At 42.5% G+C, this 14,468-nt stretch overlaps 1 protein-coding gene across 2 annotated transcripts in view; it reads right to left on the bottom strand.

Annotated features, from left to right (window-relative positions):
- The window catches only part of CFAP251 (cilia and flagella associated protein 251), a 146,408-nt gene that overhangs the window by 124,042 nt on the left and 7,898 nt on the right, over positions 1-14,468 (bottom strand). For both annotated transcript variants that reach the window (XM_040347047.1, XM_040347039.1), the window contains exons 4-6: positions 10,454-10,741; positions 4,198-4,338; positions 2,103-2,212 (exon numbers count right to left, since the gene is read on the bottom strand). In XM_040347047.1, coding sequence (XP_040202981.1) covers positions 2,103-2,212; positions 4,198-4,338; positions 10,454-10,741 — 539 coding nt within the window. The remainder of the gene's footprint in view (positions 1-2,102; positions 2,213-4,197; positions 4,339-10,453; positions 10,742-14,468) is intronic.

The raw sequence follows: 14,468 nt of genomic DNA, 5'->3' as shown, positions 1-14,468 counted from the left end.
GAACGCTAGTTTTACCAGAACGAGGGCCCCCGTCTCATAACTTGCTTCTGGGCATGCGCGTTTTTTTCACGTCGTTAAAGCCTACACACAACTATTTTTTTTACGACGTGGAAAACAACAACGTTAAAAACGACACGAAAAAATAGAGCATGTTCTTAATTTTTAATGCCCATTTTTCACGTCATGAAAAATGCCCTGAAGCCCACACACGATCGTTTTTTAAAGACATAAAAAAAAATGTAATTTTTCACATCATGAAAAACGGTTGTGTGTACGTGGCATTAGTGTAAACCCATACTGAAGAAGTCAATGCCCAGACGACATACGTCTAGAGAGGGCGGAGCTTGCGTATTGACATCACATCACAGCCATCTTGAGAACTATTGAGTCTGAATGCTTTTGCAGCTTGCACAGCTTTCAGTGCCACCCTTGTGAGTTTTTATTTACTTGTTTTTATAAGAATAAACCTTTTAAACGGGGAGCACTCAATTTTGCCTTTCTTTCTTTTGTATACTTATCCTATTTGGCAAAACGATCATGTTATATGTTCCATGGGAGCAGGTGTCTTGTAGGTTGATCATCAGTATCACACCAGTTATCTCTACTATCCCCAGAGGGGAACACTGCTGATTTAATTCAGATGTGAGGTTAGCAGCCTGTGAAATTGGTGGTGGCGTGCACAAGCACTTTGGATTTGTTGCACCATTCATGCACTAATGTTTTTGAATCAATTTCAATCAATCACTGAATACAATATATGAACAGTCTATTTATAATTTAGCAGCATTGATTATATCATTGTAATAATAGCGCAGCACTGTTTATGTAATTTTGTATTTGTTTAAGTGGAGTGAGAGTACTTGTTAGTGATAGCAGCTATTTTATTTGAATTTAAATTGCATATAGTAGTTGAGATTGCGCAGATTGATTTTTTTCACATTGCTTCACAATATGGTAATGTCTGATGTGTAAAGGTAATTAATAGATATGGTCATGCTTTAACCACTTTTATTGCAGTTATGAACTGATGACTTCCAAGCTAACAATACAATGGGGGTTTACTAAAGACAATCCACTTTGCACTACAAGTGCACACTACAAGTGCAAAGTGCACTTGAAATTGCACTGAAAGTGCACTTGGAAGTGCAGTCGCTGTAGATCTGAGGGGGACATGCAAGGAAAATAAAAAACAGCATTTTAGCTTGCACATGATTGGATAATAAAATCAGCAGAGCTTCCCCTCATTTCAGATCCACCCCTCAGATTTACAGCGACTGCACTTCCAAGTGTACTTTCAGTGCAATATCAAGTGCACGTTGCACTTGTAGTGCAAAGTAGATTTGCCTTTTGTAAATAAACAATGAGATGAACTCATTGGTGGTAATTTAGGAAGCACATATTTGCCAAAACTGTCCCCATAAAGCCCCACTACAATTTTCGAGGAACAGCCTTCGCTGTCCAAGAACAGGTAATGTACTGAGATCTACATAGTAGCTGCAGGTATAGCATTATGATAAAATCCAACATTCCTGTGCTGCTGCCCCCCTACACCCCATTTCTGGGAGGTCTGAGCCCCACAAAATAGATGAAAGTCTGCGTCCTCTGTCTGCATGTAAACTGTTCATACTTACCCAATTAGATGTTTCTATGCTATAGAAATGTTGTGATCAGCAGCACCAATAGAAAAATACTTGCTAACAGAGATGCTAAAGGGTACTCGAGTTTACATTACTTCTTTGTTTTTCCTGGAGACTGTAGTGAGTCAAGGGAAATTATTTTGACATATTTAGGGTTTGGGCAGATTTCAGCTGGTACGGCAAATTGTACTTGCACATATTTACAGCATGATTATGCAAATGTTTACTGATTGTTGGGCTGAATCTGGAGTTCTTCCCCCCCCATCCTAAAACTTCACCAGCCACCACTGTTTAAGATTCCTTGTATGCTTTCATTCAAATCAAAAGAAGGATCCCACTTGCCTTTCTGTTTTTGATGCAACTGCATTTATGTGAAATAGTCTTGTACCAGCAACAAGTGATGCCAGGAAAATACAGTATACTGGCACTTTACAACCATGTCATATAGCATATAGCTTCCCTTACCCAGAGAATGAATCCCATACAATGATAAGACTCTCTGGTCCGCAGTCAGCTGTAGCAATCCATCTCCTGTCTTCACTCGCACACATGCAAGAAATGCAACTGCAGTGCCCCTGTAGGAATATAGAAAGGTTATTAAATCACCAATAAAACTGGACACTCATTCAGGAAATCTGGATAAGCAGGTTAAATACAACTGTAAGGCTAAGATGTACAACTAGAGAACTGATTTATATACACTGAAGCATCTAAGTTTGGAGGTATGGCTACCATAGAGGTGCTATGAGACCTGACTGGTTGCCATTTTCGCCAGTGTGAAACGTTGGCCATACTGATTTTTGTGGGCTTGCAGTGACTGTATGCACAGTTGAAAATAAAGACATCTCTTTTAAAGAAAATTTTGGAGTGCGGCTGTCCAGCTTTTGTTCTTTTGTTTTTTGCCATTACCGCATTGCCAGCACCCTGGTGGTTCAACAACCCCTGATCATCACGAGGCTCACCTGGAGCGGTGAGAATTCTGTCTGTGTGTCTCTCAGTACATTAACCTCCCTGGCGGTATGATTCTGTCTGGAATTACGTACCAAAAGCGGTACAATTATTTTGCAAGGAAATTTGGCGTTTTATACTGTAGGCCTGTAATTCTTAGAAGAGTCTAGTAGGCATCCCGGGTATGATTTTTTTTTTTAAAACAAAATTATAAATTATAATATAATAAATAATTATAAATAATTATAACAAATGATAATGTAATTATAATAAAAATTATTCAATAATGTAATCAACTCAAAATCACTGAAATTTGCTCAGTTGCAGAATTGTCGCTGTCATTATTTTATATTTTTTATGACGAATTTCCCCACAAATCGCTATCGCACATTTCTGCAAGTGATTGTAATTTATTATCGCTGTTTTCTAGCTGATCTAAAACCATTTTTGACATAAAGGGACACTTTTGGACAATCTACAGTTTTTAGGCAGAAAGAACATTTTTTATTATATAAAAGAACATGTAGGACACTGGGCAGACCACTAGGGACAAGGGGGGTGTGTATTTTTTACATACAGTACTGTAATCTATAAGATTACAGTATACTGTATGTAAAGTGTTTGTTTACTTTTTTGAATTTGGCGCCGTTCTCCGCTCCCGTGCGTCGTAACGTCGCAGGGAACGGAGATCGGCGGCGCACGGGGACACTGTGAATCGAGCGAGGAGGTCCCGCTCGCTCACACAGCGGGGTGGCATCGCTGGATCCAGGGACAAGGTAAGTAACTTTGTCTGTGGATGCTGCGAAAGGTAAGCCGCGCCGCTGCACACTCTGCACGTCCAGCCCGAGCGTGACTCGGGGTTACCGATCCTAGCATAAAAAATCAACCCCGAGTCACGCTCGGGTTTACCGCCAAGGGGGTTAATAGATTGCCTATAAAATTCCACAACCTCTTGGAGGTCAATATATGTTTTCAAATATGATTTACTAAACCCTAGCCATCTTTAACTTTAATTGTATAGAAACCCAAGAATAAAAATGTAATATATTGTAGCTCCCTAGATATGGTTGCTGCATTTGTTTTCTTTTTTCAAACTCTTTTTCCATTATTTTCACCTGGTGATTTGCACTTCCTATCCCAGGGTGACCACACTTACTCTCTGTGCTCTATGGAACAGCACTATTGTCAGCCTAGATTAGGCTGGTCAGATCTGGACTACAAACTGCTTCCTCTTTCCTGATCTCCATAATATAGTTGGAGGGTGTTCTGCAGTTCACAGACAGGACTGGGAAGTCTGATCATATTTTTTGAGATTTCAGGTCAGTACACAGGAAGTTACAAGCATATTGGATTTCTGTCAGGATCAACAAATATTTTTCTGCACTTTCAAAAATTGTACTTACTCTGAAAAAATAAAACTAATGCAGCCACTACATCTAAGGACTGGTAAACTGCAATATATGACATTTTTGCTTTAAGGATTAGATATTTTTTAATTACTATTTGTGAGCGGAATTCTATTTAAATGAAAAGTTTAAAGAAGAATGGTGCCTATTTGATATACAATAATGCAACACACCACATAAATGTAACTGATATATCTAATTCATACCTGTAGGTGGCGCTGGCGGTTGAGAGTGAAGTCGTGAATGACAGCTGTGTGAGCACAGACATAAACAAGCATTTGATGCTCTTCATCATGAAGATTATAAACAGGGATATTGTTGTTCATGCCAAACGACCATACTAGGTTCTGCACAAAGAAAACACATGTTCTTATTATGTCATCTATGCATAGACACAAGTAACATATAACTGGATCAAATTTCAGACTTTTTGGAAAACAGGTTGCGGATATGTGACTCCAGTAGGAGTTGTCTATGATTGGAGGCGCTGGCCTTTTGTGAAATGTATACTGTTTTTATGCCTGTTTTATATTTACTTGGTATTTTGTATGTGATCCATATTTGCTAATAATAAAGTCTTTAAAAAAAGAAAAACATATAACTGGATGGTGAGCCAACAATAAATCAGTCCTCTTAAAGCGGTTGTATACCCAAATAATAATAAAAAAAAACCCTGCAAGACAAAGGCATAATGAGCTAGTATGACTAGCATACTAGCTCATTATTAATTACTTGAAAATAGTAAAGTGCGGCGCTGAAAATTATGTTTTGATTTTTTTTTGGTTTAAATGAATAAGATAGTGCTGTCTATATGAACTGAACCATTAGATTGCACCTATGTGCTAAGTGCAATATTAACACAATAAATAAATGAAAACCAAAATATTGGTGCATAAAACAAAAATCAAAAATATTGAAAAACTAAGTGTATAGATGCACAAAATGATAAATGTGAATCTATAATAAACAGCAAAGTGACAATAAACCAAGTGTATTGGTAAACAAGTGAGCAGGGCCGTTTGAAGGAATTTGGGGGCCCCAAGCAAAATGTCTGCTTTGTAAATGTTTTCAAAAAGCTTTAATACATATTACCTGATTCAAAAAAGAAGCAATAAGAAATGGGATGGTAAAGAAATAAAATTGAAAGAAAGCTATGGTAATTGTTTATGATACATATCATCCAGCCAGGTAGGGTTATGGTCAGCAAGCTACCATATTTTTCAGACAAAATGGGTGATGACTGCCTCCCCCCTTACCCCCCCATGTTCTTTTTACCCCCCTCCCTACCGCGTACCGTGCGGCAGGAGACTCAGTTTTCTGTTCCCGGCCGCAGACTGAAAGGAAGTGAGCACTTCCTGTCAGTCCGCCTGGGAACAGGAAACTGAATCTCCTGTACTGCGCGGTACCCGGCCAGACTGCAGGAGGAGGGATTCAGGAAGAGGAGCTCGGCCACGCTACAGGCTGCAGCATTTATAGGAAGCAGCGGCGCGGCAAGGGCCCGCCTTGCTGGGGCCCCAGGCCAGCTCGGGGCCCCAAGCCATTGCTTGTTTTGCCTGTCCTGTTGCGACAGGCCTGCAAGTGAGCATAAAGTCCAAAAAATTCCACCGAAATTAAAGTGACTGTGTATTCAGTTGTCTGTAGCTGACCCACCACCGTGAAGATTGAAGGCTTACCAAACGAGTTGGACCCAGCAATGCTTACGCCTGATAAGTCTAAGGGGCATGTTGGTGTATCACACCCAGGAAGAATTAAACAAGTACGACTTCCAATGGAACCAGGTGGAGGTATATCGCAGAGTTGGCATCAATGAATATACACCATGGATGGAGCAACAATACTTCATACAAAATCCTCCCAATGTGTCATGTGGTAAAGGAAAAACGTTTTGGCCACATAGTGTAATTCCATTTCAAAATGAGAACATTTATTACAAATATATAGAATGGTCACTCACATTTGAGAAGACTTATAAAGCGAATAAGATCAAAGTAACGCAGTGGCATCAGCTGAGCCCTACCCGACGCGTTTCTCCTAATAAGGCATCACCTGGGGAGCCTGTCCACTGCGTCTATATAGGTAAAGAGAACCCCCCAAATGATTAAACCCCCATTATTAATTACTTACCTTAGATCGAAGCCCCCGAAGCGGCCCTCGTCTCCCCCTCTGGGCTGCAGACATCTCTCAGGAAGGTTACTTTCGGGTATCGTCGCTCCGTCGCTGTGATTGGCCGGAGAGGCGAAGACGTCACTCCGCGCATGTGCTCGGGAGCCGTCAAAGCCGGTTTTATGAATGGCTATTCTCAGTGCGCCTGCGCCGTAGACATCAGTGCTTTCTTTGAGGCAAATATCTCCTAAACCATGTAGGTTTAGGAGATATTGCAAACACCTACAGGTAAGCTTTAATCTAGGCTTACCTGTAGGTGAAACAGGTCAGAGAGGGTTTACTACCACTTTAGTCCCCATTCACATCTAGGCGTTTTGTCGCCTGTAGTGCGACGCCGCTGCCGCCAGAGGGATGAAAAGACATTGCCCTCTATGGAGATGGTTCACATCTCCACGCCGAACGCCTGCCGCCTGCCGCCTGAAAAAAGGTCCCGGCCCTTTTTTTCAGGCGGCTTTCGGCGTTCGGGAACCATCTCCATAGAGGGGCACATCTAGGCGGACAATCGCGGCGTTTTGTCGCCGCAATTCGCGTGACAAAACGCCGCAAATTTGTCTGCCTAGATGTGAATGGAGCCTTAAAGCTAACTTTTAATTGTGTGTGTGTGTTTTTTATAAATCTTAAACTGCCTTTCCACTTTCTCTACCCAAGTGTTTCAATAAACATATGCCGCGTACACACGCCCGTTTTTCGGGTTCTAAAAAATGACGTTTTTTTTTATGTCATTAAAAACGATTGTGTGTGGGCTCCAGAGCATTTTTCACGATCTAAAAAATGGCCATTAAAAATTTCGAACATGCTCGAATTTTTTACGTCGTTTTTAACATTGTTGTTTTTTATGTTCTAAAAAATGGTCGTGTGTGGGCTTTAACGATGTGAAAAAAATGCGCATGCTCAGAAGCAAGTTATGAGACGGGATCGCTCGTTCTGGTAAAACTAGCGTTCGTAAGGGAGTAAGCACATTCATCATGCTGTAACAGAAAAGCGCGAATTGTCTTTTATTAACACAAAATCAGCAAAAGCAGCCCCAAGGGTGGCGACATCCGAATGGAACGTCCCCTTTATAGTGCCGTTGTACGCGTTGTACGTCACCGCGCTTTGCTAGAGCATTTTTTTTTTCACGATCGTGTGTAGGCAAGGCCGTTTTAATGATCGGGTTGAAAAAAAATTTAGTTTTTTCTAGAGCCTTAAAAACGTAATTTTTTAGAACCCGAAAAATGGTCGTGTGTACGCGGCAATAGAATAGTGCTCATACATTTAGGTACAATTCAATCACCCTGCTGCCCCTGTGTTTCCCAGTGCAAACATACACATGAATGTTCGATTAGACTGAATCAAGCAATTCTGTTCTGAAGCTTGCAAGCTGCTTTAGTTACCAGGTCTGCCCACCTGCTTCAGGTGAGAGTGTCACACTCAGGGCCATTGCTACCACTAGGCAAACTAGGCAGCCGCCTAGGTGCACTGCTGCCTAGGGCACCCGGCCACTGGTGTTTCTACTCTCTTCTCTCTGCAGCAAACAACTGTCTCAGCATCAGCAGGCAGCCGCCGCTCAGTTGGTCCATAGTGGCAGAGGCACAGCGGCGACGGAGGACTGTGTCTGTGTCCTGACTCCCGAATGAATGGAAGCAAGCAAACATTCATTGATGGGTGCTGGTGAGGCTGCATTTAATGGGCGCTGGTGAGGCTGCATTTAATGGGCGCTTCATTAAAAAGGTGGGGTATACATGGGTAGGGCAAAGGGGATGGGGACAGGGGTGGAGCCGAGGGGAGGCGGCAAAACGAGGTTTCTCCTAGGGTGTCAAAAATCCTTGTACCAGCTCTGGTCACACTCTCCTTGTTTTTTTATTATATACAACAGGCGTAAGGCCTGGTTCACACCTGTGCATTTTTTAGTACATATTCAGTTTTGCAGAAACACACTACAGTCCATTTAACATGGTTCCCTATGGATGTAGTTCACATCTGTATATTTTATGGAAAGGGCCAGGGACTTTTTTATGGTTTTTGGTTCCATAGACTTCAATGTTAAAAAAATTGTATTGAAAAAAGCAAAATGCACCTGGAATATGCAAACTACATAGGTGTGAACCAGGCCTTAAGGCTGTCATATTTGGTTTGAATTCAAGCTGCAGGCGTCTCTGTCGCCGCCATTCTGCTCAACAGAAGTTGATTGCTTAGTCAAATGTTATCAAGGGAGTCAGGTAGAAACATGTTGGCTGTACAGTCACTGTATCCAATCAGATGCAGCCACTGTTCAGGTATTTTGACAGCCACTAGAGTCGGTTGTCAAAACACAATAGCCAGCAAGGAATATTCCTCCTTCCTTGCTGTTTATTATGTATGGAGAACTCTATGTATGTATGCCCAGTTTAAAGCAGAGCTCCAACCAAAGGGGGAAGCTCTGCTTGTCGGCCTCCTCCCCTTCTCTGCTGCTACATTTGGGAAGGAGGGGGAGCGGGTATCTGATTTTAAGAGCGGTGAACTCCTCCTTACCCCGCAGCCGGCCCATTCACAGAGTGCACCGCGCTTTGCGCATGACCAGTAGGGAATCGGCTGTGATGCCACAAGGCTTCACTGCCGCTTTCCCTTAGTGGAGATGGCGGTGTTCTGTCAGATTTGGCGACCCGTCAGACTTGGTAACGGAAGTGACATTCCGTTGCCGCCATCTTGCTACACGCCACAGTCCTCCATAGTAAGGATACACTGAGAAGGGGGGAAGCAGACATCTTCTTACACCCACCGGAGTTTTCAATTTTACACTTATTTTTAACAGTAAAGTGAGTTTATATAGTGAAATACAGTACTTAGAACTCCGTCTGACCGGTTAGATGTTGAATTTTAAAAGCAGCAGCAAGCCTGCTCATCTCATAGGTTTGCTGATGTGACAGAAGTTCGCTGTTTTAAAAATTCAACATGTAAACATTCATACAGAGTTCTAAGTACTGTATTCACTATAAAAACTCACTTTACTAAATAAGTGTAAAATGCAAAACTCCTTGGATGGCCAATCGGGCCTATCGCTTTGTATTCTGTTTGGATATGCGGTTGGACAGTTATGTATGTATTTTGTCGTATTTGATTGTTATTACATAACATAAAACTTTCTATAAATAAAGATTATATAAAAAAAAAAAATGCAAAACTCTGGTGGGTGTAACAAGATGTCTGCTTTCCCCCTTCTTAGTCTACCCTTACTATAGAGGAGTGCAGGGTGTAGCAAGATGGCGGCGACGGAACGTCACTTCTGTTACCATTTCTGATGGGTCGCCATATCTGACAGAACAGCACCCAACAGCCAATTGAATAATCAGCTCGGGTGAGGACACGGCTGGATTCCTGGACAGTTAAGTGTCCTCATTTTAACAGTCAGCAGCTACAGTATTTGCAGCTGTTGACTTTACATTTTTTCGCTCAGCTGAACATCATAATAGAGACAGTTTTAGAGAGAAGCCAATTAACCTACCAGCATGTCTTTGGAGTGTGGGAGGAAACCGGAGTACACGGAGGAAACCCGGGCAGGCACATTGAGAGCATGTAAATTCCATGCAGATAGAGTCCTGATTGGTCAGAAGTGCTAACCACTAAGCCATTGTGCTGCCACAGTTAACCACTAAATCACTGACCCCAAATAAGTATGCAGCAAGTGAAGATAAAACTCCTAAACTGTGTACTCATTCAAGGTCAGTGACTCACAAGATATTGAAGACAAAAGATTGATTTGAAAGCCAGGTAGCTAAGATTTGGAGATTTTAGCATCCCTGTTTCTTCCATGACAAGTTTAGCTCATGTGTATAAAGTTAAGCCTTATACACGCGATTGAATTTTCTGCGGACAAAGCGTAGGACGTTTGTCTGAAAGGCGTTGTACAAGGCCAGTAATTTGTATTGCATACAAACGGCAAAGAATTGTCGGCCAACAAACACAAAACTACGTGTTTTTTCAGCTTTTTAGCGCCAACCTTTGGGCAACTTCTGCTTATGTGTTATGGTGAGCATTGCTTCTGAGCATGCGTGTTTGTACTTTGGAGTTTTGTCCGACGGACTTGTGTACACACAATCAGAAAATCTGACAGACAATTGTTGACGGACAATTTTAAAGCATGCTATCCAACATTTGTCCTTGGAAAATCCGACAATTGTCCGATGGAGCGTACAAACGGTCGGATTTTCCGATAACAGCCTGTCATCACACAATTCCCGTCGGAAAATCCGATCGTGTGTACGAGGCTTTACATTCCCTTTTTTTGTATGGTCTGGGTTCCACCCTGTATCAGTCAACACTGGTAACCCTGATAATACTAACAAGAGGCTTATCTGTTGGAGGTGTGTTCTTCTCTTCAAATGCAGTCCTAGGGCTTGCAGTGTATATTAAGGAGTCTTCATCTATTGGACTTCTCCTCTCTGAATCTGCCTTTTCATTGATGTCCTCGGGAACTGGGTCTCCTGTGTTATTAGTATCTGAAGTCTGACCTTCAACAACACACAGTTGGGAGGTTTCATTCTGGACAACAATATCTGACTGCTGTGGGAGATTTGTACCCTCCAATTCATTGCCATCGTTTTTCAAAGGTTCTTCATCTCCAATCTTCGCCTAGTAAAACAAAAAATGGTAAAAAAAAATAAAAAAAATACAAAGCATGTTTATTGCTGAAATGTGTATTTGTTTTTCTGTGAGTACTTTTAACTCACTGTCCCCTATGGTTTTCTTCACCCCACTCCAGGACCTAAAATCCACGGCAACAGAACACTTGAAAACTTGCCTTTAGACTTATTTCCTGTAATCCCCTGCACAACACAACAGGGCCCGGACTGATGCCTCGTACACACGACCGTTTTCCTCGGGAAAAAACATCAAGAAAAATGCTGGCAGAGCTTTTTTGCAGAGAAAACCGGTCGTGTGTATGTTTTTCGTCGAGAAAACTGTTGTGGATCTCGACGAGAAAAAAAGAGAACATTCGCTCTTTTTTCTCGTCGGGAGTCTCAATTTTCTGGTCGTGGTTCTCGTCGGGCTGTTTTACAATGAGAAACACGTTCGTGTGTATGCTTAAAAACGCGCGCATGCTCAGAATAAAGTATGAGACGGGAGCGCACCTTCGGTAAAAGTAGCGTTCGTAATGGAGATAGCACATTCGTCACGCTGTAACAGACTGAAAAGCGCGAATCATCTCTCACCAAACTTTTACTTAACACACAGTAACATGAGATTAGCAAAAGCAGCCCCAAGGGTGGCACCAGTGGAATCGAACTTCCCCTTCATAGTGCCGTCGTACGTGTTGTACGTCATGGCGTTTGAGAACAACAAGATTTTGTCTCGACAGTGTGTATGCAAAGAAAGCTTGACAAGATTCTCTACAAACTTGACAAGAACCTCATCGAGGAAAACAACGTTTCTTTTACGACGAGATTCTCGGTCGTGTGTACGAGGCATGAGAGGGAGAAAACTCTGCTGCACTGCACAGTAAACTTGCTGACGAGAAAAAAAGAATAAGCGGACCTTCAGTCAATTTTTTATCTTTCCATCTATTAAATCTTCTGCCCTTGTTGTTTTAACTTTAGATAGTAAAAAAATGTTTTCTTGACAGTAAATACCTTATACAGCCCACTTCCTGTTTCTGTTTCTTGTCTGGTCATTAGCCTAGGGCAGGGGTAGGCAACCTCCAGCTGTTTTGAAACTACAAGTCCCATGAGATATTGCAAGACCCTGACAATCACAAGCATGACTCCTAGAGGCAGAGGCATGATGGGATTTGTAGTTTCACCACAGCTGGAGGGCCGAGGTTGCCTACCCCTGGCCTAGGGGCTTATGACATGCACAGCTTTCTCTCTCACTCTTGTGAGAATTTGCCAGCAAGGGAAGAGGGCCAATGAGAGCTGCAAAACTGGGGGTGGAAAAAGAAAGCCCAAATTTTCAGAATTACAAAGTTTAAGGTCACCACATCCATGAAAAAGAAAAAAAAAAAAAAAGAATTTGGTGGGACTTTAAAAGTGACCGAAAACAGATATGTATTATAAAAAAGTTTTATTCATGGAATTACAAAAATGGTCCAATATAAAAATTAGATCAAGTAGGACAGTATATGTACAGTTACATGGACAGGTATGATACATACACAGACACATGTGGACTCCTGAATGAACCCAAAGTTTCCGACTAGATGCCCTTCTTCAGGGACTTAATACATACATAACCAGGTGTCAAGGAAGTATCAGTAACCCATGTACAAGGTATCGGACCAAAACAGGTCCTATATGACAGAGAGACAGATAAAAAACTATTCCCAATGGTATCCTCACATTAAAAGATGGATATCTCAGCGAGGGTCCGGATGAGTTTCACAACAAAATGTAATCAAATCAGAAGGATTTGAGTGGGAGGGAGGTATAGAAGGCAAAAATGAGAGCTGCAGAGGTGGGGGTGTGCCAATGTGTGTCTGAGTAAATCCAGGAAGTCAACAGGCAGCAGCTTCAGCTGCCCACAGTTAAAATGGCTGCAGCTAGACTCAGTGGCGGGAGATTTCTGCAGCATATTTGGCACAGAAGTACAGAATCACAATATATATATAAAATAATATGCAAAGTGGTTGGAGTGACGCTTCAGAATGGCAAAGATGTTTTTATTACACATTATGTGAGCAGACTGCAGTTCCTCTTTAATGCCTTGCGGCTTCACAGCCGGTTAGATACTGCGCATGCGCAAAGCGCCCTGTGCTTTCTGAATAGCTTGGCAGCGGTGGAAGCAGGAGGGGGGCCACACTTCCGAGTGATCTCCTGGAAGAGGGGATGTCAAAAACAAGTACCCCCCCCCCCCAAAAGGCATCAAATTGGCACCTGGGGGGGTTAGATAAGTGGAGCTTCCAATATTGGGTGGAGCTCCACTTTAAAGCAGAAATAAACCCATCGATTTAACAGTTTCAAAAAACAGTTACATTTCCACCATGTGCTGGGATTGATAACTGCCACATTGCTTGTGCTCTCAACCAAACTGTAAAACCATCCAATGGCTGGTGTCATAACTGACCACATTTGCAGCATCATCAAACGATGGGAGGGTTTACTTTCACTTTAAAACAGGGATCCTCAAACTACGGCCCTCCAGCTGTTGTGGAACTACACATCCACGCATTGTAAAACGCTGACATTCACAGACATGACTAGGCATGATGGGAATTGTAGTTCCTGAACAACTGGAGGGCCGTAGTTTGAAGACCCATGCTTTAAAAGGACACAAAAAATTCCATGCACACATTGTGTATGTGAATGTAGCGACCCCGATGGGCCACCCCAATGGGCAGGGGCGCTTTAGGAGTGGTGTACACACCGCTGCTAAGATGCTGCTTGCAGGACTTTTTTTAATGTACCGCAAGCGCACCGCTCCAGTGTGAAAGCACTTAGGCTTTCACACTGGAGAGACAGGAGAGTCAATATTTCAATCGCACACGTTCCTGGACTTTTGAAATGGCTCATAGAAAAAAAGTGGGTGCTGAAATGATCACCAGCTGGGCACTGGAACCATCAAACAAATGAACATATTCGCCAGCACACTATGGATCGTAGATTTGGCCTTGAAACATTGCACTTTCTGTGATGCTTTTTTTGTATTACATTTTTGGACGTTATCTACGATCCATGGTGTGCTGGCGAATATGTTCATTTAGAGAGACAGGAGAGGCGCCTGTAAAGCGCCTCAGTGTGACAGTAGCCTAATATGTAATTTGCCTGGCTGGTGTTCTGCTTTAAAGTGGAGTTCCACCCTGAAAATAGTTTTTTTCAAAAAAATCTTACCAGAAATAGCGGTTGCTATGCGGAAGTCCGTAATCTGCCTCTTCATTGTCCACGGTGGGTCTTCTTCCTTTGTCCTCCCGCGGTGTCTTCCTGTGAATGGGGCGCACTGCCTTCTGGGAACTGTGTGTATCCCAGAGAGCAGCCGGCCCATTCACAAAGAAGCCGCGCAGCTCGCGTATGCTCAGTAGCAAACGGGCAGTGAAGCCGGACAGTTTCACTGCCTGTTTCCCTTACTGAGGATGCCGCCGGGAGCTGCTAGCATCGAGGGATCGGACTCGGGGCAGCTGACATCGCGGGCGAATAGAACAGGTAAGTGTCCTTATTAAAAGTCAGCAGCTACAGTGTTTAAAGGGGTTATAAAGGTAAAAAAAAGTTTCCCTAAATAGCTTCCTTTACCTTGGTACAGTCCTCCTTTACTTACCTCATCCTTCAATTTTGCTTTTAAATGTCCTTTTTTTGTCTGAAAAATCCACACGTTCTTCTGTCTGTAACTACACACAGTAATGCAAGGCTTTCTCCCTGGTGTGGAGAAAGCC

The sequence above is a fragment of the Rana temporaria genome, chromosome 1, assembly GCF_905171775.1.
Source record: "Rana temporaria chromosome 1, aRanTem1.1, whole genome shotgun sequence".
Taxonomy (NCBI): Eukaryota; Metazoa; Chordata; class Amphibia; order Anura; family Ranidae; genus Rana; species Rana temporaria.
Note: the sequence above shows the minus strand (reverse complement) of the source record. Positions and strands in the feature narration are given on the sequence as shown.